The 22,559-nt window shown below is 51.0% G+C and overlaps 10 protein-coding genes across 10 annotated transcripts; 5 read left to right on the top strand and 5 right to left on the bottom strand.

Moving 5' to 3' along the window:
* Positions 1-12: 12 nt before the first annotated feature.
* On the top strand, positions 13-829 carry PSV08DRAFT_15294 (uncharacterized protein). Its single transcript, XM_014218791.2, has one exon. The coding sequence runs from the start codon at positions 106-108 to the stop codon at positions 820-822; it is 717 nt and encodes a 238-aa protein (XP_014074266.1). The 5' UTR covers positions 13-105; the 3' UTR covers positions 823-829.
* A 1,676-nt stretch (positions 830-2,505) lies between these two features.
* On the bottom strand, positions 2,506-3,987 carry PSV08DRAFT_365520 (Zinc/iron permease; the record flags this gene model as incomplete). Its single annotated transcript, XM_014218790.1, has 3 exons — positions 2,506-3,660; positions 3,716-3,858; positions 3,909-3,987. The coding sequence occupies 3 exons, from the start codon at positions 3,985-3,987 to the stop codon at positions 2,614-2,616; spliced, it is 1,269 nt and encodes a 422-aa protein (XP_014074265.1). The 3' UTR covers positions 2,506-2,613.
* A 1,637-nt stretch (positions 3,988-5,624) lies between these two features.
* On the top strand, positions 5,625-7,164 carry PSV08DRAFT_229923 (uncharacterized protein; the record flags this gene model as incomplete). Its single annotated transcript, XM_014218788.2, has 4 exons — positions 5,625-5,670; positions 5,719-6,371; positions 6,421-6,943; positions 7,001-7,164. Exons 1-4 carry the CDS (start codon positions 5,652-5,654, stop codon positions 7,162-7,164), a joined length of 1,359 nt encoding a protein of 452 aa, XP_014074263.1. The 5' UTR covers positions 5,625-5,651.
* Positions 7,165-8,074: 910 nt separating this feature from the next.
* Positions 8,075-11,700, top strand: PSV08DRAFT_412143 (uncharacterized protein; the record flags this gene model as incomplete). Its single annotated transcript, XM_066093925.1, has 8 exons — positions 8,075-8,722; positions 8,849-8,897; positions 8,956-9,129; positions 9,375-9,467; positions 9,500-9,679; positions 9,902-9,972; positions 10,003-11,221; positions 11,381-11,700. The coding sequence occupies 8 exons, from the start codon at positions 8,075-8,077 to the stop codon at positions 11,698-11,700; spliced, it is 2,754 nt and encodes a 917-aa protein (XP_065948239.1).
* Positions 11,701-12,348: 648 nt separating this feature from the next.
* On the bottom strand, positions 12,349-13,228 carry PSV08DRAFT_330423 (ubiquinol-cytochrome-c reductase complex subunit-domain-containing protein). Its single transcript, XM_014218785.2, has 4 exons — positions 13,145-13,228; positions 13,013-13,059; positions 12,717-12,770; positions 12,349-12,666 (listed from the first exon to the last, which is right to left on the bottom strand). The coding sequence occupies exons 1-4, from the start codon at positions 13,190-13,192 to the stop codon at positions 12,510-12,512; spliced, it is 306 nt and encodes a 101-aa protein (XP_014074260.1). The 5' UTR covers positions 13,193-13,228; the 3' UTR covers positions 12,349-12,509.
* Positions 13,229-13,699: 471 nt separating this feature from the next.
* Positions 13,700-14,898, bottom strand: PSV08DRAFT_330417 (nucleophile aminohydrolase). The gene is made up of 6 exons (XM_014218784.1): positions 14,800-14,898; positions 14,731-14,752; positions 14,663-14,675; positions 14,534-14,612; positions 14,134-14,477; positions 13,700-14,079 (listed from the first exon to the last, which is right to left on the bottom strand). The coding sequence occupies exons 1-6, from the start codon at positions 14,800-14,802 to the stop codon at positions 13,803-13,805; spliced, it is 738 nt and encodes a 245-aa protein (XP_014074259.1). The 5' UTR covers positions 14,803-14,898; the 3' UTR covers positions 13,700-13,802.
* A 161-nt stretch (positions 14,899-15,059) lies between these two features.
* On the top strand, positions 15,060-15,817 carry PSV08DRAFT_404907 (uncharacterized protein; the record flags this gene model as incomplete). Its single annotated transcript, XM_066093710.1, has 2 exons — positions 15,060-15,249; positions 15,321-15,817. 2 exons carry the CDS (start codon positions 15,060-15,062, stop codon positions 15,815-15,817), a joined length of 687 nt encoding a protein of 228 aa, XP_065948238.1.
* Positions 15,818-16,476: 659 nt separating this feature from the next.
* On the top strand, positions 16,477-17,727 carry PSV08DRAFT_330392 (glycoside hydrolase). Its single transcript, XM_014218783.2, has one exon. It carries the CDS (start codon positions 16,581-16,583, stop codon positions 17,535-17,537), a length of 957 nt encoding a protein of 318 aa, XP_014074258.1. The 5' UTR covers positions 16,477-16,580; the 3' UTR covers positions 17,538-17,727.
* A 714-nt stretch (positions 17,728-18,441) lies between these two features.
* PSV08DRAFT_209182 (ligand-effect modulator 3 family) lies at positions 18,442-20,128 on the bottom strand (the record flags this gene model as incomplete). The annotated part of the gene is made up of 5 exons (XM_014218782.2): positions 18,442-18,670; positions 18,752-18,914; positions 18,983-19,872; positions 19,930-19,966; positions 20,032-20,128. 5 exons carry the CDS (start codon positions 20,126-20,128, stop codon positions 18,586-18,588), a joined length of 1,272 nt encoding a protein of 423 aa, XP_014074257.1. The 3' UTR covers positions 18,442-18,585.
* Positions 20,129-20,864: 736 nt separating this feature from the next.
* On the bottom strand, positions 20,865-22,384 carry PSV08DRAFT_380763 (uncharacterized protein). The gene has a single exon (XM_014218781.2). It carries the CDS (start codon positions 22,219-22,221, stop codon positions 21,055-21,057), a length of 1,167 nt encoding a protein of 388 aa, XP_014074256.1. The 5' UTR covers positions 22,222-22,384; the 3' UTR covers positions 20,865-21,054.
* Between the last annotated feature and the right edge of the window lie 175 nt (positions 22,385-22,559).

Genomic DNA, 22,559 nt, shown 5'->3' with positions numbered 1-22,559 from the left:
ACACTGATTACAGAGCTGATCATTTGACGACTTGACAAATATCCGTCTTACCAACCTCCAAGTAAGACGCTCAACATACCATCATCAATCTACAATCAACATACCATGGCCGCCAACATGCCGAACACCAGCTTATCGGCTAATGACGCACGCATTCTCAACGCACTATTTGACCCAGAGACCCTACCTTCATCAGTAGCAAAGTCAAGAGACACCGCAGCAATCGATAAATCACTACCTCCAGATCCCAGAATATCAGCATCTCAACTCTCAGAACTCGAGAAGCAGCAAAACGACATTGTCCGCAATGTGTCCAGCAACTCGGACAAGAAAACAATAGACGACGCAATCACGCAGCTAAACAAAGCATTAGCAGCTTGCCCATACTATGCAAGCGCCCACGCCAACCGCGCCATGCTACGGCGCATGCGCATAGAAGCGTCATTAACAGAAGGCCAAAGCATCTTCTCCGCAACAACACATGATATCGAGGATTTGTTCTACGATCTCTCACGTGCTATTCATCTCACCTTACCCGCCTCATCGCCTGCCGACCCAGTATCTGAGTACGCAGCCCGCATACTGCGCACAGCGTACTCGCACCGCGCGTATCTGTACCTCAAGGCTGTCGAGGCAGAGGCGCTGCTTAATGGCCTAAGCAAAAGTGAGCTGGAAGAGCTGGCTAGCAAGGACTTTGCGCAAGCGGCGCGGTATGGCGATGAGGTTGCGCGCGAGATGAGCGTTAGGACGAATCCGTATGCGAAGATGTGCGGGGCGATTGTTCGGAATGCGTTGCAGGAAGAGATGAAGAGCGAGGCGTAGTCGGATTCAATAATTCATGCTGTAATATGGTGTTGCTGACGAACATGGTCAGTAATCCCGCATCAACGACTTCTGATACCAAATGTAAGATTTTTGCAACCACAACCTTCCCATACGACCTCCCGTCAGCAAACAGCAGCAGCAGAATCACAACTCTATATCCCCAGGCGACACCCAACACGAACTCTGTTATTCTATCCGCCCCGCCCCCTTCTGCGTCACAAACCTGCGACACCTGCACAGCCCCCTCTTCCTCCCGTTTCAGCCGTTTCCCTCTTCCCACCGCCAACGCCCTTGGCACACCTGTCCCCCTTCGAAACCATCACACCCCCAGTTTTTTTCTCTATCAACCGCTCCACCCCGCCCAAGCTGTCCCCCGCCAAGCATTCCCCCCCACTCCGGGCAAAGAAAGAAAAAAGGCCAAGCAAAGCGACACGCTCGGCATACCTCGAACCTGCGACATCTTGTCCCAGCCAAGCTAGCCTCAGATGTCTCCCGCATACCCTCTCTCTACCACTCTGCTGTCGCCCAGCAGCCCGCGAGCCCGCTTTTTGCGCCCCGGACATGCCGCTATCCGGTCGCAACGGCGTATCGGCATTTGCAATCACCATTGCCCTTCGTCGCTGCTTGTATCGTGTTATGGCATTGCAATCCTTGAGGGGGGTGATGGGTGGGAAGGGAGCCCACCCTATTGCGGAGCATGATGTGTCCGGATGTGCCCTTTTCCTTGTGATTTTGCCCTTGTGTAAGTATTGGCAGAGAAGAAACTGGCCTTTAGAATGTGCGTGAGCACATGTATAAAGGACCCGGGCTCGACCTCAGTTTTGGAGCACATCACTTTTCTTTCCATATACTATGAGTAGCGCCCGTCTTTGTTTTTTCTGCACAAACGGCGAAGCTCTGGTGGATTGCCCTGTTTGCTAAGGAACCTCTGTCTCGCTACCTTTCTTGTCCTTCTTTCTTTCTTTGTCGACGAGGCGGACCGCTGGCTCGTTACTTCTTGTTTTTCTTTTCCAAAGGCGAACCTCTGGTTCGTTGCTTTTCCCGTGGTTCAGACAGAAGCCACTGACTTTTCGGGTTATTCATTTTCCCCCGAGACCTGTTGCTTTTCGTTCTAGGCCGAACGACGTAGATCCTTGGTACTTTCTGTTTTCGAGCATTCACCGAGTGCTCGTTGCATTCACTTTTGTAGTCGCCCAATGGGCATAAAAGGTAATTCCGGCACTACGTAGCGAGACATTAGCCGTCTCTGGCATCTTGGCACACGTATTGTAAGATAGATGAGTATGTAATTTCTTGCATCTTCTATTGCATCAGAGGTCAAGTACATTGATGGATGCATGGATGGATAGAAAACAAGAAAACAAGGAGTCAAAGCATAGTAATAGTGGGCAACGGATTAAGATGACATTATGCACTAGGAACATATGACCACGTAAAGAACGAATGGCTGCCCAAATTTTATAAGATTTTAGATTCAGTTCGATGGTTCTGCGCCGTTTCGTGTGTCAAGAATACCTCTCAATACTCGTACAATAATCATGAGAAAAAGATGTCATTAGCGCCCACCTTCGATGGCTCTAATGGCATCTCTTGGATAGAGAACACAAAGGAAATGTAAAAAGAGCTCTCCAGTATCAGAGTATACTGAGGCTATATGTTTGCTGGTTCAGTTTCTAGCAGCTTGGCAGCGGTTGAAGTCTCAAGTGGCGAATGAAGCGTAACAATTCGTGTTAGTTTCGTCACAGGCTCTGCGACTCTTGCCGTAGCGTTGGAAACGCCTAAGCGAATTTATGCAAACGCTCCGACAATAGACATGCCAGCTGCTCCCATGAGAACGAAGATGAAAGCTTTTGTCTTGGTCTTTCCAGTCATGGTGTGGGATGCCTCTTCGGACAAGAAATCCTCTGCCAAAAGATCGACAAGCGCAGCATAGATGAGGAGACCCGAGGAGATGGCGTTGAAGACACCCACAATGATGAGTCCAAAGGCGGAGTTGGGATCATAGGATCCTCGGGTGATGAGACCAATAGCCTGACCAATGGGGGCGGTAGTACCAAAAGCCACAACGAGTGCCCATGGCTTCCAGCTGTTCTTGGGGTAGGGGACGTCGGCAATACGCGTTCCGAGACCGAGACCCTCAAACATTTGGTGGAAAACAATGGCGATGAGCAGGATGATGAAACCCTCAGAAGTGATGGAGACGGTCATGCCCACGAAGACGGAGTGGAAAAGAATACCACCCTCAATAAGCGTAATTTGCATGGACTGCTTCTTGAGGACCATTGGGTCAACAGCTTGTTCGACATCGTCGTCAAAGTACGAGTTGGTTTGCTGTGCTTGGGCTGCTTGTTGTTGCTGGTAGTTGGGCATGGCGGGCATGGCACGGTTGATGGTCGCAAGCATCTCGTCGCGCTGGCGCACGTATTGCTCGTAGAAGACGATGAACCACGGTGGCATCTCAGACTTGGCATCAAGCTCGTCACTGCCATTCTTGGGGAATGGGAAGTTGTCGACTGGGTAGGTGTTTTCCTCGCCCCATGCACGCTTCTCGTTTTGCTGGGCCATGGTCCTCTGGGAATCATAGCTCTCGACGCGGCGAATGGGGTTGTTGAAGTTGGCCTGGACTCCGGCGGCAGGGCCATGTCCTGCGTTGAAAGCCTCACCCGTCGCGCCACCGTGGCTGTGACCACCTGTCTTCTCGTGCAGCCACATCTCAACGACGAAGAGAACAAAGAGTGAACCCATCATGATTACACCTGGCAGGGCAGGGTAGTCGTCGGTGAAAAGATCGGGCAAGCATGGGTCGTTGAGTGATGCAAAGGCAGTAGGCAAAAGCTAAGCAGTGTTAGTCTTGTTGACTAAACTTTCTTTATGAGTGACATGTACTGACATGAACGAAAGCGGTGGCAATCAAAACACCGGTACCAAAGTGCTTGCAGAAGAAGAAGATAGGAGGAGGAATCTTCATCCACTTGATCTTCTTGGCCACGACCGGGAAGCCGGCGCCGAAAATGGAAGCAAAGAAGACAATGACTGACAAAGTGTTAGGCGGGGAGCTTGGATGACGCAATATTGGCACTTACAAACTGCAGCAACGTGCAGGGGAAAGTCATAGGCAGCAGCATCAGCCTCGCTGCCGCACTGGGGCTTTTCGTTGGCCATGGTAATGATTATGAAGGGGGTAAAAATGTAGCACAAGAAATGAGTGCGGTAATTCCGGACTTGCCAGCAGTCTCGTCGCCGGCGACGATGGACGAAGAGAAGGTGAGAAGTGAAAAAGAGGAGAAAAGAAAGGAATCCGACACACACACTCTTTCAAAGAGTAAACTAAAGCCAAAAGCCAACGAACTGAAGTTGAAGGTGTGGAACTTAAAAGCTCGGCATGGCAGACTATGTACTGCTTTAAACCTACCATAGCATGAGAGACACTAACCGCATCACGTTGATCATGACGGTCCTAGAACGAATATGGTTGACCAAGACGGTGGAACCTCGACACATTGGCCTGTGCCTCAGATGCCGCTTGAGTGGCGGGTGCTACGCCAGAGGGCGGAGGTCCAGACGGTGCCAGGAGCGACCAGCATTGCGTCGACTAAACACAAGCAATTCCACAAGGCCGCAAGGCTGTAATCAGACTGGTGGTTCGCCGAGCCCAAGAAGCTCATGGAGACATCTGTCATGCTATTGGGGGCTTGGCAAGGTCCGGGCGATCTTGGAGGGGTGGAGATGTGATGCGGCTCAAGTCTCGTTTCCACCGAGTGGGACAAGCGGCGACGTGTGGAGGTGCGAAGCATTCAGGGTGAGGCTTGGATGGGATTTTCTGGAGCAGTTGGGGTTCGAAGAGGCTCGATGCTGAAATTAGCAGGCCAATGAGACGTGTAGGGACAGTGTTTACGCGTATAGCCAAGCACGGGTGGGTTTAGTACCGTTCGGGCACTCGCTTGGCAATGTCGTGACTTTGCAGTTTTGAAACCTGTGGAGAAGTAGACAAGAATACTGGAGGTTGGAAGTGGTCCCTTTGTGGAACTTGGTGTAGCCGATGGGATCCTTCCGTGACGATCGCTGCTTTGCACTAAGCCACTTTCGGCTCTTGAGACACGTTTGGCCGTTGGGGGAACATTTAGCCGCGGCTTTGTAACTTGAGCCATCACAGCCAAGACGAGATGGATGTCCACACTGTGAGCTTGTCCACGCGGCGAGCTCCATTGAAATCCCACTTCTTTCGAAGCGGCCGATGCGGGGGAATAAGAGGGGGCTTTTTGGCTTTCTCCGTGACCTAAAGACTACCAAGCCTTGCTTGGGTTCTCGGCAGTTCCCTCCAGACCGCCTGGCCAAGATCCGGTCAGAAGGGGCCCTGTAGACTCAACAACATGAATCTCTATACAATCCTTTTCTATACCTTCGACGCCTGTAAAGTGCCAAGTGTAATGGAGTGTCAAGATCAGGCTAAGCCCATGTATACTTGCCCAATGCGGTATTATACTAGCTGACCTAAGGCGTGCTACTAAGCGTTGTAAATGCTTAGCGGGTTTCAGGCTCCGCGTCCACATGCTCACACGTGCGCCTCCAATCTGCAGCCTCGCACAATCTTGCACCCTCCAAACAATCCGGCCATGTCATCATGACTCCAGACTGGGTGCAAAAAAATCTAGACGGAGGCGAGCGGGAGGAACGCCGCTGGTGGCGTTGATCGTGGTGTTTATTACAGAGCCTGCTTGCCCGGCTCTGAGGCGTGCATACCTTAGTTGTAGCCCATTCACGCAACACATCCTGCCGATCGCTCATACACTCACGTACGTGTCCATCAGACCATATTTCCGGAAGACATGTCTCCTGAGCCCCATGGTATGTATCAGGCGTCTGGAGTAGCGCTTCTGTCTCTGATAGTCCCAGCTTCACCTGACCGCCCATCCCCGGGCCAAGGTACCGAGCAAACAAACGTCCCAGCCAATGCTGGTCAAGTCTTGTCTGCAGACCAAGCCGCCGTTGCCCAGCCTAGTACAGATGCCATCGAAGAGCTGTCGTCTGGACATAGTATCTCCTCCAACGATGCCAAGCACACTGCCGCCGTCACTGTCAACAGCGACCCGCTTGATCTGGGTAGACATCGCCGAGACGATGTGACACAGAAGCAGATGAAGGCGGAACATCCGTTGGCTAAGCCCAGGCACATGAAGAAGTTTTACACGCGCCAAAATGCCCTCATTGACCAGTTCCTCCAAAGCGGCGACGAAGAGCGCTTGGCTGCCCTCGACCAGGTCCAGAACGGCCCCAAGGTGCGATTCGCCGTAAACGCCTCCTTCGTAGTCAACTTTTGTCTATTCGTCATCCAGCTGTATGCGGCCATCTCCACGGGCTCACTTTCGCTGTTCGCAACTGCAGCAGACGCCTTCATGGACCTGGTATCTTCAGTTGTCATGCTCATCACATCCCGCATGGCAGCAAGACCTAGTGTGTACAAGTACCCTGTTGGACGGACGCGCATTGAAACAATTGGCATTATCATGTTTTGTTGTTTGATGACTACTGTGGCCATCCAGTTGATTGTACGTATCTCCCAATGCCAAGATCAAGCAATTGCTGACACTTGACAAGATCGAATCCGGCAGATCTCTGGGTGGTGGTGAAAGAGACTCAGAGGAGCTTCACATCATTCCCATTGCCTTTGTTGCTACTGCTATTTTCTGCAAAGGCTCCCTCTGCGTCTACTGTTTCATCTATCGTCGCTACCCTGCTGTCCATGTCTTCTTCATCGACCACCGTAACGACATCATCGTCAACGCCTTCGGTCTGGCCATGTCTATTGTCGGTAGCCGCGTCGTCTGGTATGTCGACCCTATCGGTGCCATTCTTATTGGTCTCTTGATCCTGTTCTCGTGGGCCGCAAACGCTTTCGACCACGTCTGGCTGCTTGTCGGAAAGTCGGCGCCCAAGGATTTTATCAGCAAGCTCATCTACCTTGTCGTCACGCACGACACGCGCATCCAAAAGGTCGATACCTGCCGTGCGTACCACGCTGGACAAAAGTACTATGTGGAAGTCGACATTGTCATGAGCGAGGACCAGCCCCTCAAAATCACACACGACGTCTCTCAGACCCTGCAGCGAAAGCTCGAGGGTAAGTTATTGCAACCACATGCCCGCGCGTGCAAACGATTACTGACTTTCCAAATAGGTCTTGCCGACGTCGAGCGCGCCTATGTCCACGTCGATTACGAGAGCGAGCACGATATTTTCGAGGAGCACAAACCCCTTTACGAAGTCACCCAGTCACGCACCATCAAAGAGCGCGTAAAAGCCATGCGCTTCCTCTTCAAAAAACAGGACAAGGGTGCCTGAAAGGCGCAATCACATAATATAATGTCTTGTTCCATGACCTAACCATATTTGTACATTGCAGTGCTACTGCACTAGAGGACCAGAGCCACGTCTTTTCATTTTTTTGTCAAATTTATACCCAGCTTTCAGCAGCTAAGAGAAATATATAGTTGCGATTTTGTTATAGTTAGATAGAACCCCTTTGGGACATTTCTTCCCACGTTGTCACAGGAGGGAAGCTACAAATGCATCTTGAGCCATGCCTATCGGTTCTGGTTTTCCGGAAGATATTCTTATCTTGTAGTGCCCTATCCTAAATTTGTCTACTTTGATATTGTGTTTTATCGCACACTGCTAATATGGCAAGGGGTTGCGGCGCAAAACAAAGCTGAGCATAGCCACGCGCCTAGTCCTGGTGCACATATGTATTTGCCTGCAGGTAGCCCTGAGGTCAATCACTTGATTATTGGTTCTGTATTTGGGGCGGTGCATATCCACCATGCAAGCCGTGCCCCACAAGCTCTCACAAAACCGATAAAACCGGAGAATCAAAACAAGCGGCCATTGCCCACCAAAACTAGCTATTAAGAACATGAAGTGTTTCTGTCACAACGTGCTTATTTCTAAATGAAATTCATGCTATCGAATACGCATATCTTGCTTCAATAGTCCTGGAAATTTTAAATATTGATATCCATGTGTAAGAGATAGAGTAGCGTGAGGAGCAAGCGGGCAGCATTTTTGCTATGTTTTTAGGTGGTTTTGCACTGCTGGGAGGGGCTGCAGGGGTGCAGCTGAAGCCAACCGACCATCAGGCTACCCCACAGCCTCCCTTTCGCAACCGTAAACAAGCACGAGACGACCAAATAATTCTCGCTTTTTCTTCCAATCATCTAACCAATGAGGTTGATTTCATCATTTTGAACACACAATGCGAAGGCGAGACCGTACACGCGCGTTGCTAGCACCAGGTGTTACTAGGATCCGTCCAGCCTCACCCGGTTTGACACCTACACTTGAACAACCAGAATCACCTCTTCCTCCATCTTCTCCCGCTCTGAATTCAATTGCATCCAGTAGAGTCACTCCAGAACCGATGAAATCCCAAAATCAAGCGCTTGGGAAGTCTGTCGAGTTACAACTGCAGAAACTCCCTGAGGCTGGGCGCGCGGCATTCGAGGAAGAAATCAAGTCACTCGATGACCTATCTCTACTATCTAAAATACGGGCTTACGATGAGAAGCACAAGAATGAGTCTTCCTTCAGGCCTCACGCCGAGCGCTTGACCAAAGGCCTTGACCTGATCAGCAGGCTTATGAGGGGCGTTGCTATAGACATACAGGCAGACCCTGCCATATCCTCTCCTGTCATTGGCGCACTTCGAGTGATTATTGATATTGGTTTGGAATTCTCAAAGTTCTTTACCAGATTGACTGATATGATCTGCGAGTTTGAAGATTATCTCGTACCACTGTCTGAACATTCACAGGCGGCTGATATTGAGCTTGTAGAAAGTGCAGTCGTCAATGTGTTTACAAACATACTTGAGTTTAGCTGGAACGCACGTTCTGTTTTCGTTGTTTCCAATTGAAAACGAAGAAGTTTCACCTCGTTTAGAGCATTCAAACGGCAGCATTGGGACACGTTTGAGACCGAATTCATGTCTATGAAACAGCAGATGCAACATCATCTTCATGTCCTTTAGCATACTGTACAGGCCACGCACTTCAATCATGCCAGAATCACTGCACAAAGTAGGTCTAGCATCCTGTGTATTGCTAGTAGGTGGATTCTAAAACGCCGTCATTTTAGGAACGGAAAGAAAAGAATTCCTCTCCTGGGCCTCGGATATCGACTTTGAAGAGGTGCATCAGAGCACATACGCAAAGAAGCATAGAGACACGAGCGACTGGCTAACACAAGAGCCCAAGTTCCAAGAATGGATGCGAAGCCCGCATTCATCTCTTTTATGGTGCAATGGAAAGCGTGAGTGGGGGTGTATCTTTTACTATCAGAATTCACTGATTCTCTACAGCTGGTATCGGAAAGTCTGTGCTCAGGTAAGTTTGCAACCCCGCCATCGAGTGTTAGTTCTTTTGCTGATTGAACGCAAAGTTCACATGTCCTAGAACACATTACAGCCGAAGCTGGGTTGCGAGAAGAAACTGCCATATGATTCGCCTACTATAATTACCGTGACAAACGATTGGCAAACATTACCACGATCATAGCCACACTGATCAAGCAACTCTGTCAAGGAATGCAAGATATACCAGAGACTCTACCCGAAATCATGCGCAACGCTCGCTCTCCGTCTCTGCTAGGTTCAAAAAGAATTTTTTTTTCTCGCTCACAGAGAAATTTTCTGAAGTCTTCGTCGTTTTTGATGCGCTCGATGAGTGTCCAGAAGAGAGACGGGAAGATATCCTCGGTTTTATCACTGAGATGGTAACTATGCCGGCTCCGCATTGTGTAAAGATATTTGCCACCAGTCGAAGAGAGACGGACATTACAGAGGCCTTTGTGAAAAAAAGACGTTCCAACTATCCAAATATCAGCTGACAGCGTTGCGGCCGATATTGAGACCATTGTGCGCAGTAGAGTTGAAGAACTTCGATCTGGGCAGCATGGAAAGACCCTCTACATCACTAGCGATGATTTCACAGAATAAGTTATTTTGACACTCGTTCAAGAGGCGGAAGGAATGCAAGTTTTCGCTCAGCAGCTAGCCTGAAGGTTTCTGTAGGCTAAACGTAAGACAGGTTTCTTTGGGTCAACCTTCAACTGGAGAATCTCTGCCAGGCTAGCAAGGCTCAAAAAGATGAGGTGGTGAGGGAAGCACTGAAAACACTACCGCAGAACTTGTCAGACACCTACGTTCGAATTCTGGAGCGGATTGAAATGCAATCTCCATACATGAGAGATCTGGCAATCAGATGTCTTGCCTGGGTACTCTATGCTCAGAGGCCTCTCAGAACTTGCGAATTACAAGTCGCTCTTGCAGTCGACTTGGAATGTAAAACTCGAAAAGATTTACGACCCGACTCCCCAGAAGTTATTCTTGAAGCTTGTGGCAATCTATTGGAGGAAGCTGCCGAAGTGATCCGACCTATCCACTACACAGTGCAGGAGTTCCTGACGACCGCTGCTCACGGACAATCACAGCATGCTATACGAAGGCAGCTTCTGGACTTGAAATCTGTGCACAACATTTTGAGTCTGGATTGTCTTATGTACATTGACCTGATGTCGTTTAGCAACCCAGTTGACGCCGAATGGGAACTTATCCAACGACTGGACAGTCACAATCTCGCTATATATGCATATACGAGCTTCGACTACCATATTTTGAATTCTGGTGAGCCTTCTCCTGATGTTATGGATCGACTGGAGAGGCTTTTCCAGCAAGACAGGAACTATCTTGCAGCTTTGCTGCAAATAAACCTTCTACCTAATGGATACTGTATCTTTAGCGTTCGAGAGTGGTTCAACAAGATAAATTTTCTTGTAACTCCTGCTAAAATCATATATAGCACCAGGCTCTATAAAGTTCCCGCCATCAGACAACGGTGGGTGGGTCAATCGCCACCCATATATGTTTTGCACCTTGCGGCTTCTGCAGGACTAGTCGATGCAATCATGCGACTTCTAGAAGAAGGCGTTGATATCAATGAGAAGGATGGAGTCGAGTGTACCTCAATGCATTACGCATGCCAAAATGGCCATCTGGATATCGCTCAGATACTCGCCAGCAAAGGCGCAGATATCGATGCACAAGGCGGTTACTTCGGCAATGCATTACAAGCAGCTTCATTCCAAGGGCATACTCAGATGGTCAAGTTCCTGATTGATAATAAAGCCGATGTTAATGCACAGGCTGAGGAGTATGGAAACGCACCACAAGCAGCTTCATGCGAAGGGCACACAACGCTAGTCAAGATGCTGATTGACAGTAAGGCTGATGTAAATGCACGGGGCGGGGCGTATGGCAGCGCGCTACAAGCAGCTTCATACGAAGGCTTCGAGCAGATAGTTCGGATGCTACTCAATGCAGGTGCTGATATTAATGCACCCCTAAGTGGACGTTATATTACTGCGCTAGGAGCAGCTTCAACACGGAACTACAAGCAGATAGTCCAGATACTGCTAGACGCAGGTGCTGATGTTGATGCACCCGTAGACAAGGATTGTAGTACTGCACTGGAATCTGCTGCTTCAAGAGGCTATGACGATATAGTCCAGATGCTACTCGACGGAGGTGCTAATGCCAATGCACCCGCATGGGAATATTACAACAGCCCGCTACAAGCAGCCTCACTTGGAGGCCACGAGCAGACAGTCCAGATACTGCTCAACGCAGGTGCTGACGTTAATCTCGAGGGTGGACGTGATGGCAGCGCACTAGAAGCAGCTAGGGGCCACAAGCAGGTAGTCCAGATGCTACTCGATGCAGGCGCACATCCGCTCGAAGAAGACGATGCATCCTCAAGCCCAGCAAACCCAGACCAACAACCCAGCGGATCATTTCCGGACGATAGCACAAGTCAGACTTCATAAGCCCTCATTCAACACCTCGATCCAGCTCAGACAACAAAGCACCACTAGCACGAGACAGAAGGGATCCGTACAATATCACAACCAGTTCCAACCCAACCTGTCACTTTGTCCTCGCAGATCAATACCGCTCCTTCGACCTTTCTTCCTCCCTGTCCAACCACCAACACAAGGCGGAAAAAGTCCACTAGATAAGACTGGAGCAGAATGGTAGCATCACGCCATGTCACACGTGGACAATCATGTCAAAAACGGGCCCCCAAAGAATTGCGTTTTCTTTTACCTTTCCAGGCTCTTCATTTCTCGACATGACTACTTTTCTTTTGGTGCGAAGATGGGCGGAGATGGGATTGAATTTCTGGGTGATGTGATGGATATGGATATGGATTTGTTGGGGGGGAGGGGGGCGTTGAATAGATGAGAATCTACTTGGGATATGCTGCAATTGGCGTAGATATGAGATATCATTCCCAATGGCAAACGCTTCGCAAAACCAGCATCTTCACATTTGAAATTTTACCAGCGATTAACACAAAACGAATCAGATTGCTATACCGAACAATCATGTGACAAAGGTAGCCGGCGACAAAGTCACAAAGTCAGAACAAAAGGGAAAAAAAGATTGGAGAGATTACTCATCAAGGCAACATCAGAAGAAGACTATGAGCCATTTCATCAAGACAAAAAGAGGTCTATTGCGCGCACGCAGTCGCTAGTATATAATGCCATATCCCCCTGTATTGTTGTACATCACCACCCAAACACAACTGAGCCCAGGCAGAAAAAAGCCATGATGCAGATTGCGGAGGTGTTTAGAAAGGGTTGTCCTCGGGAGGAATCTCGTGTGTGAAGAACTTATCCAGGACGGGAATCTTCTTCATAATATCATCGCGCACCTTGGGAACTTCGGCAAAGAAGAAGAGGGCGAAGAAGCCGGCTACACCGCCGAATCCGGCAGCGAGAGTGCCGCTGTTATGCAGGTTAGTGGTTGGCGAGAGAGCAAGGTCCGAGAAACGTACTATCTCGCGACGGTGCCGACCGTGATGCCGTGGTAGTTCTTAGGGATGGTGTATCTGCGCCAATGTTAGCTCCGGAATGCTTCGAGTCGCAATCGGCTTGTCTCGGGCGTGCGTGCGCAAGGCGATTTTCTCGTTCTCTTATGCCTTGCCCGAAATGGGTACTCGGTGGACAAATTTGTATTTCCATCACGCCAGCGATCCACCTCTTCCTGAGTCCCTCTCACAATCCCCTCCACCACGCCTCCCAATGCCTCATGCACGCCCGCGTATCGCCGAAAATCCAAGAAAATACGTACTGGGGACCGAAGGGACTCCTGTAGGCCTTGTAGGAGCTGCGCATGCTCTATGTCCTCCTGTTAGCGTTTGCGTCATACGAACCCATACCCCCGGCCAGCCAGCGTCTCAATGGCTCGGGAACAGCGACTTACGACAGCAGCGGGCGTCTTGGCATGGTGGGGGAAAGATGTGGAAGACATCTTGGGCGGATTTGTCGTGTGGTTGCGATGTTGGAGACGAAGGGCAGGGTGGACAAAGTTGAAGTTGCTCGGCGTTGCTGCGCGGGAAGCAGGGCTTGGCGGTGGAAAGTCGACGAATGAGGCGCGCCGGGATTTTGCGGGTGGTCAGCGAGCAGCGACTTTCCTTTTCGACTTCCACCCACTGACATTGACTATATTTTCGGACGACACGATATAAACTTACTATCGTACTTGCCTACGCAGTAATGACTTTCGACTATGCGTACGATTGCCTTGAGTTTGTGGGCTCAATCGAGACAGTTTGTACTCTACCCATTTTTGGAGTAACATTTGGTTGCAAATCACGACCTGGGATGTGCCCTACTATTTCCAAAAGATAAAAGGATTCGTTGGATCAAGATGTCCAGTTGTGTTTGAATCACTTCACGCAACAAGCAAGTGCCTTCAGTTCCATTGTTGAACCATCAACACCTTACACACCCCAACACACATGCACCATAATTTTGGTCATTGCTTCATTTTCGCGTGACTCGAACAAGCCGATCGAGAACTATCATGTCGTCTATAGACACTGCCTGGACTCCGTTTTGCTTTCACATGGATCCCAAGTCTAGTTGGTTGGTAGCCTTCCGACCACCTCGGCCATCTCCTCGTCAGTATAGATCCTGAAGCCCTTGTCCTTGGTGACACTCGCCAATTGCACGTTCTTACTATCCAGCTTCTCCTCCATGACCTGCTTCAGCGTCTTGAGCGTAAGAACCTCAGCCTCGGCCAGGGTCAGCGACTTGTGAAACTCGTTTTGCAGCTCTGCTTGCGCGCCCTCGGATCCGGAGCCGATAGCTTTGGCATCGTAGCGGTAGAATGTACCAGACGGCTCGGCGTGGTACCTAGGCTCTCAGTTAGTCCCAATTCCAATACCCAGACTACACTGTATGACGTACAGACTCGGGCCATCCTCATCGTAACCCGCAATCAACAGAGCAACACCAAACGGTCTGCTCATGATGCTTTCCTCTCCCTCTGCACCCTCGCCAAACCTCAGTGCCAAATCGCATATCGCCTGCGTGCAGCTCTCGACTCGTAGGGGCTCGGCGTAGTTGAAGGCGTGGTTCTGGCTCTCGACGCGGGCGTGCTCAATCATGCTTCGTGCATCGGCTTGCAGTCCAGACATGGCACAGCCAATGTGGCGGTCGATCTCGACAATCTTTTCAACCGAGCTGGTCTCAAGGAGGGTGGAGGTGACGCGCTTCTCCACACCAAGGATTACGCCCTCGCCCGTTGCTACCTGTGGGGTTGTTGTGAGCCTGTGCCGGCTTGAACATTTCGAAACGAAGCACATACACCTATTGCTGTTGAGCCAAGCTTAATAGCTTCTAGCGAGTATTCGACTTGGAAGAGACGGCCTTCAGGCGAGAAGGTGCTGTGTTTGTGAGCGGGGTTTTTGGATGTAATTGCATTGGGGTAACCAACTTGATGCCGCGGTCTGAGAACCATTGTTAGCGGTTGTACGAACAAGCGGAGATATTATAGAGACTTACCATATTCGCTTCGTGCTATGAACTGCTCATGTCAGTTAAGAGCTCCAGCGGGGGCGCGGGGAGACGAACCATGGCGGGAGTTTGTGCAGGGAAATCCTCAGAAGTCGCGAATTGGGGCTACAGATGTGTCTCTCACAGAAATGCAGAGAGAACGGGTATCCAGATGGCAATGTGGTGTAGCAGAGCTGAGTTGGCGACTTGGTGTTTCCGAGCTTGACGGAGCTGCAAGGCAACATGAGCCGCGACACGGCGCTAGAGCGGGTTGCCAAGACCTGCCGTCCATCACCACTCGACTCCGATATGGGGAACTCGAGCCTCGCAGCCTCGCCATGTCACGTGCCTCTCTACCAATCTACCAGTGCTTGGACCGGGTAGTGCGGTCTATACCACTATACGCCGTCTGGCTCATGCGCAAAGCACCGCCACCCTGCCCTCCTAGTCGTCGTACGAATACCTCGGATGATAGTTGCACAAGTCTGTATCACTGTAAATTAAGGGGAGAGGGATTAAGCAAGGACGGTGTGTTTAGTGGTATTCAATCCAGATCTTCACAACTATACACATTTTTACATGTGTAAAGCAGTGTCCAGTTGGAGGCGGCCTGGCTATAATATCTACCGTCGTCCGCATAGATGCTGATCTATCGGTTGTGGTCGTGCAGTGTCGTATAGTTTGGACCAAGGAGTGCCAAGTCCAACTAAAAGACAGCCAAACAACTAGAAGACTTCACATGCGCCTTGGGATAACTCCTCATCACAAGCCATTCGCTTTTCATCATCGACTTTACCTCTCGCTTCTTTTCCTTGCGCGGCTTCTAGACCCGACGGTTGTCGGCATGGCTCAAAGTCCGAGCCCAGTGCTAGAAACCATGTCTCCTGAGTTCGGACCAGGGCACGCTATCCACGTCACCATATTCCCGGCCATTATACGGTTTGCAAACCAGCTCGCAAAATCGACCATATGCATGCAACGTAATCCAAGTAACACGCGTCGACCAAGGCTACGACAAGCAAGCCATGTGTCCATGACAAATCCGTATAAGAAGGTTGCACGTGGCGGGAAAAACTCAATACTTTCTTACATATAGGTGCAGATATCGATGAAAAAGCGATTCAAGTCCAGCGCCAGCTGCCACACACACACAAGACATGATGTTGCGCAGGCAAACCCCATGATCTGTGCAAAGTCTTGTTCCCCGTTCGGGTAGTCGGTGTCGAAAAGAGATTATTTTTATCCCAGGACAAGGGGGCACTTGACGTAGGCTGGCGAGGCGTTGAAGTATTGCCTCCCCACATCGGCTAATTAATAGCGGAACCCGGGATCAAGAGACAACCTCCTTAAAGCGTTTGAAAGAAGCCCTATGACATCAACAATCGGGTTTGACGGCTACAAGAAGAGGAGTTGGATACTATGGAGTCGTAATACAAGGTAGCAAGACACTCGATGCTATCTCTATTCCTGTCACCTCTCTCACCCGCATAATTGGAAGCGATCGAAAAACCCGGGGTGGGGTGATGCGCCATGTTCGATCACCACAAGCATTTACTGATGCTCATTCGGTATGGAGCATGGACACTAAATCCGCCTTTGCCCCGTGCGGCTAATGCACGTCCGGAAGCAGGGCCTAGGTCGCCTCCATGGACATGCAATGGGCAACTACGCCCCAGGCCAGGATGGATGGCAAACGTCACTGGCAGATAAATATTTGCTTTCCGTGCCCTCTCTTTTGTTCCCGCTCATCGCCGTCTTTGGCTTTCCCTAGTAACCTAGTTGTAATTCCACTCGTTCATATCCTACTAGTATATTACTACAACTTTCGTTACACCTAATACTACTATACACATAAAGCTATGCGTCTTTCATCGACCATCCTGGCCACGGCGGCCCTCCTATCCTCGGCCAAGGCCGCCCTCAAGGGATTCAACTATGGCGCCCAATTCGCCAACGACCAGCCCAAGCTACTCGTCGACTTCGAATACGAATTCAACGCCGCCAAACAACTCCCCGGCACCAACGGCTGGACCAGCGCCCGTCTGTACACCATGATCCAGCACGGCACGCAAAACTCCATCATCGAAGCCATCGAAGCGGCCATCAACACCAAAACCACGCTGCTCCTCGGCATGTGGTGCTCAGCCGGCCAAGCAAACTTCAACAACGAAATCGCCGCCCTCAAAGCGGCCATCACCAAATACGGCACCGCCTTCACAGACCTCGTGGTCGGTATCTCGGTCGGTAGCGAAGACCTCTACCGCATCACGCCCACCGGCATAGAAAACAATTCCGGTGCCGGCGCCCAGCCCCAGGAACTGGTCAAGTACATCCAGCAAACCCGCGACGCTATCCGCGGCACCCCCCTCCAGGGCAAGCCCATCGGCCACGTCGACACATGGACCGTCTACGTCAACGCGTCCAACTCTGCCGTCATCGACGCCGTCGACTTCATCGGCATGGACGCATACCCCTACTTTGAATCCACCCTCAGCAACAACGTCGGAAGCGGCAGCCAGCTCTTCTTCGACGCCTACCACAAGACACAGGCCGCCGCAAAGGGCAAGACCGTCTGGGTCACCGAGACCGGTTGGCCCGTCAGCGGAAAGCAGTCCGGCCAGGCCGTTGCTAGCCCCCAGAACGCCCGTATCTACTGGGAAGACGTCGTCTGCCAGCTTGTCAAGGACAACGTCCCGCTTTACTACTATATCCTCCAGGATGTCCAGTGGGGAACCCCTTCGCCTTCCTTCGGTATCAAGCCAGGCGGTGATCTCATGAGCGTTAACCCGCTGTATGATCTTTCTTGCCCTGCCTAGAAGCAGTAGATTAGTTGGGAATAGCCCAACGATGCTGTAGCTAGTATCGAGAAGCGTTGGTTGGTTGGTTGGTTGGGGGCTATGGAGTCTTCATCCTCATGCACACCCGCCCTTTCTGTGTACATAACTAGTCAAAAACATTTTTTTATGAAGCAAACAAAATTACAATTAGACTTACTTGCATACGTACATCCATCTCTCTTCATAAATCCTTCCCATCTAAGAATACGTGTCAGTGATGAAAAGTACCGGTGTCGTACTGTCTGCTCTATATTCGCTGCAGGAACATCGTTGATGAAATATGTAAAAAGATGACACACAAAGTGATTCTCTTACCTCCTGAAGTCTCTCGCGATTTTTGTTTTTTTTTACCTGTGAACAAGATAACATTAGCGATACAATACTCAAGTATCCCCACCATTCCCCCCCCATCTTTGGTGTGAAGAGTAAACCCTTGTATCGTTAGTCTCAAAATCATATAGTTAACAACAAAACCTACAACTAGCACAGTTTTGATCTTCAAATACGCTCCAACCAAGTCCAAATACGAAATCAAAGTTAAACGTTGCGTCACCCATTAAACGGACCGAAGATTAAGATTTGCAACACTGCATTTTTTAAACCTTAACCAAACATACAACAACAACGAGTAATACGAGAAAAGAAGAAAAACCAAAAGCTACTACTAAAGATCTAAAGTTTCTCAAAGGAAAAAAAAACACCCCCTACTTTCCACAACACCCAAAACTCCAAATTACCAAATTTCTTTCCTCCCTTCGACCCTACCTCCTGATTCTCGCTCAAGAGAGAGAAAGAGAGGGAAAAGTAATGGTAATACATGCGGTACAACACCCCCGCCTCCCTTCCTTCCTCCTTATAACGCATCGCAGTTACACTCTTTGAAAAAAAAAGCCCTTCCCCACCCCCAAAAAAAAGAGAGAGGTAGAGGTTTAGACTAGGGCGGATGATCTGGACAATGAAAAACAAGGTAAAAGAGAGGTCTGGGAATAGAAATCATATTTTGTTTTTTTTCCTTTCATGTTCACATTCACGCGCCTCCCGCTCGGCCGGTAGTCGTAGCCGTCGAAGGCTGATCGTTATTCCAGGTGAGGTAAGTGTGGTCACCCAATTTCCTGGTTGAAAAAAAAAACCTCAGTGTTAGCAAAAACGTGCCTTTACTATCAACTGAGTTTCGCAAGGAAAAAAAAACTAACCTGGGCTTGACAAGATGTGTAGCGAGGAAGACAGCACCAAGCAATATGCAAAGGCCACCAACAACCAAGTACGCAATGCCGAGGAAGGGATTCTTGCCTCCCATGACGGTCCTGGTTGAAATCAAAATCGACTTTGTACCAGCGTATTTGTCAACGGGGAAACCTAGCGCGAGAAAGGGGTTTTTGGTTAGCTTGTGTCATTTGCATGCATTGGTGCAGCAGCAAACTTACGGTCATAAATCTTCAAACGATAAGTACCAGCTCTCAAGGTGTCCTTGTCGTTGCGCTGGTAGAGTTTACTGAAAGTCGGCAATCCTGCCGTTCGCATCCAGACCTGGAATTGCTCCCAGGTATGCAGATCCGGCAGCTCATCGGTGTATTCTCCATTGGGGTATTGCTCTTGCCAGTTGGGAGGTGGAACAACATCACTGGGCTTGTATTTGGTCTTGCCATACAAATCCCCCTCGTGGCTCCATGATGTGCCCTCGACCGTCATGTTGTACGAGTTGATTTCATTGCCATCTGCATCCTGTACGGCATTATCCAAGGTCAGGTTGCCAAAGGTGTCGTTGAACATGGAATTGGCAATGAGTCCGCAGGGATAGTAGGGCTTTCCGTTGGGTGCTACAGCCAAAGGATCACAGTCACCAGAGTCTAGAGAACTGGCACTCCTGGCATCGCCCTTGAGCTGCTGGATATCGACCGACTTGACATATCGACGGTGGTTCTGGTAAAAGTTGGTGAGGCGGTAGTAGAAGAGAATCGGCGGGGCAATATCGGCGGGGATGGTGAAGCTCAGAATGCACACGTTGGTTTCGAGCGTGACGCCCTGGGGTTGGAATGTGTAGTTGTCCCGCGCCCAGCCCCACTGGGGTGCCGTCTGCATCTGTTTTCCATTGAAGGATGCGGATACTCTGTCCGAGGGAATTGGCTCGAGGTCGTTGCCTAGACTTGCATTGTAATCGAGCCTAGCTTGAGGCGCCGTGTTGTTGCAGTTGGTGTAGTCGATGGAGATCTCCTGGACCTGCGCACTAGCGTAGATGAGCAGCCCACCGATGGGCGCGAAGATGACTCCAACAATGAAGAAGAGCGGGAGGACCGTCTTTGGGGTGAGAATAGGCCTATCGCAGTGTCAGCCGGAATTCGTCCTGGAGTTCAAAGTTTCTGCCCAAACGCACTGCCATGCCTTTAGACGCTGTTGTCTAAAAGCAGTATCTGTAGTCGCGTTAGTACTGCCGTCATATGCGCACTGCAGCCTGAGTGTCCAAGGCTCTTCTTACTTGGTGGCCTCTTGCTCTTGGTCTTCTTCGGCTCGTCACGGGCCGGGTCCTGGCTGCTTATGGAGTCGGTGTTGTCCACCTGCTCTGTTCGCGACATTGTGCTGGGTGCGCGCGAAGAGAAGCGGCGGGCGGGCGGGTTGGTGGGTGGCGGCGGGTATGTACAGTCGTTGGAGTGTAAGAGGTGATGAGAAGGCGCGGCGGGTTGGAGCGTCCGGCCAAGGCGTTGTCCCAAATTAGGTACAGAAGAGGCCGCGCCACGCCTGCGGAGCTTACATATCCCCGCTCGCGCGTCCCGGACCCGAGACCCTGAACCGTCCGTTACGCGGACGGTAGTCAGGAGATGAAGCCCCAGCATGACCTCAAACCCTGGCTGCAAAAGAAACGTCGAGTATCGTCATCGGTGTGCATCCATTGCGAGTCACATACATACACACGCATCCACATTCACAAATGCACTGCGAGCGCACACACACACACACACACACACACACACACACACACACACACAGACACACCGTGTATCTAACAAGTATTTGTATTCTGGTCTAATACTACCAAAAAGGAAAGCCTGCATGTGCGGCGTCAAGAGCCATTGAAGAGATCTGTAGAGTATCAATTCGTGTGAGCTGGGGGGGTATCGCATGCCGTAGACAAAGAAGATGACGAGTCACAACAACAGGAGGAAGAACAAAGACACAAACGCCAAAGGGAGGACGGCGGCCGGTCCCTAACGCCTACCCATGCCAACAAACAAAGACCCTTGAAGAAAAAAAGAGACAGGGATGGAAAACGCCATTCGTAAAATCATGCCGAGAGCGACAAGTGTCGCATCAATCAACTCGGAAGGAGAACCGACTCATGCAGCTGGGGCCGTAACGATGCTATGCGCAAATTGGGGGCATCGTGGAAACAAAAAGCTCTCCATCGAAGGAGGCAGATAATAATAGAAAAGTGCCGTGACTCTGTGTATGTATGTGTGTGTGTGAGTGTATATGTGTGGCGAGAATGGTAGTGAAGGCTCTTCTAAAGGTATTGACGGAAGTAGTCTGGGTTAAACCAGCCGACGCGATCGTACGACTGCCACAGTTTACTGGCCTTGTTGACGTCGATTTTGCAGGCCTGCTGGGCGTCGGTCTTGCGGAACTCCTTGCCAATTCTCAATGCTTCAATGCGAGCCTGGAAGATGCGACGCTTGCTGGTGAGGTAGGTGGCACAGTTGAGACGCAGGGTGCCTGCAAGGTTGAGTTCAGCCTCGTGCAGCAGGTCGCGGTCGGGATCGTCGGCGAGCGAGAGGGCCTGGCCCTTCCACTCAGCCTTGAGAATCTTGGAGTTGCCCTTGGGCAGGGTGTCGAGAGGTGGCGAATAGTCGGGGATGGCATTGTAGTCGGAGTCGTCACGGTTCGTGGCGGGCCGGGCAGGCTTGGGAGAGACCGAGACAGATGCGGGCTTTGGTGCAGGGTCAAATGACTCGTAGACCTGTGCAAGGGGGCTGCGCTTGGCCTTTGGAGCGCGAGGAGTACGGGGGGGTATCCGGGGAAGAGCGACCTTTGGCTGGCGGGTTCGAACGGATGGTGCGGGAGCCAGCTTCTTGAGAGCGGTGCGCTTTTGGACGCCAGTCGGGCGACCGTAGTAGTCGTCGAAACGACGCTCCTGGGCCCACCAGTGTCGGGGGTTCTTGGTGGCCGAAGCAAAGACGTTTGAGCGGAATGAAACGGCCAATTCGTAATCGGCGCGCGAGGGTTTGGAGTGCAGGCGTGCATAGTCGTGCGACTGCATGTGGTGGGTGATGGCGTCTTGCGAGGCTGACGACGAGGAAGAGGCAGCTGAGTCGTGGGGGAAGAGCGGTATGTCTGCAACGGAGAGGGCAGCGTCGTGGGCGACGAAGAGCTGAGGGTCGCGTGAGCCGGGCTCGGCGACGGCGTCCATGGTGTCCTTTTGGGAGTGGGAGTCGTATGGCGAGATTGGGGGGGAGACGTAGGCGATGCGGTGAGTTGCTGCCTGGCAGGCGCTGAGAGAGGCGTTTGTCATGGGCTTCAATTGGACTGAATTGAACGAGGTTGCGGGCGATTGAGTAGAGGCAGAGGCAATTGACGAGCCAAACGACTCTGATCGCTTCATCTCTGGGGGGGAAAGGAGGGAAGAGACGGTGAGGCGGGCAGTTGGGGGTGTCTTATGAGGCGAGTTTGCCATTGCGTAGTGTGGTCAGAAGGTTTGTGCTTTGACTAGAAGCGAATGCCCCCGGCGGCGGTAGCGGTATTTGAAGGGGGGAGCGAGAGCAGCAGGCTGGGGAGCAGCAGCAGCAGTGGGTTTGGGGGAGGGAGGGGGAGAGAAATGGAGCAAGTAGCAGAGCCGACTGTGGGCGGGCCCTGGGACGAGCGTACGGCGTTGCCACCGTTATATCGTCAGAAAGCAGCAGGCAGCGAAGGTTGAGCGTGGAAGGCGGCAGAATTGCCCGAAGCAGCGGCTTATGCAATTGGGGCGGGCAGGGCGATTATTAGTCAAACCGCAGGACAGGTCAGGATGGACTC

This window comes from Bipolaris maydis, assembly GCF_028858645.1.
Source record: "Bipolaris maydis strain C4 unplaced genomic scaffold PSV08scaffold_14, whole genome shotgun sequence".
NCBI classification, from domain to species: domain Eukaryota; kingdom Fungi; phylum Ascomycota; class Dothideomycetes; order Pleosporales; family Pleosporaceae; genus Bipolaris; species Bipolaris maydis.
Note: the sequence above shows the minus strand (reverse complement) of the source record. Positions and strands in the feature narration are given on the sequence as shown.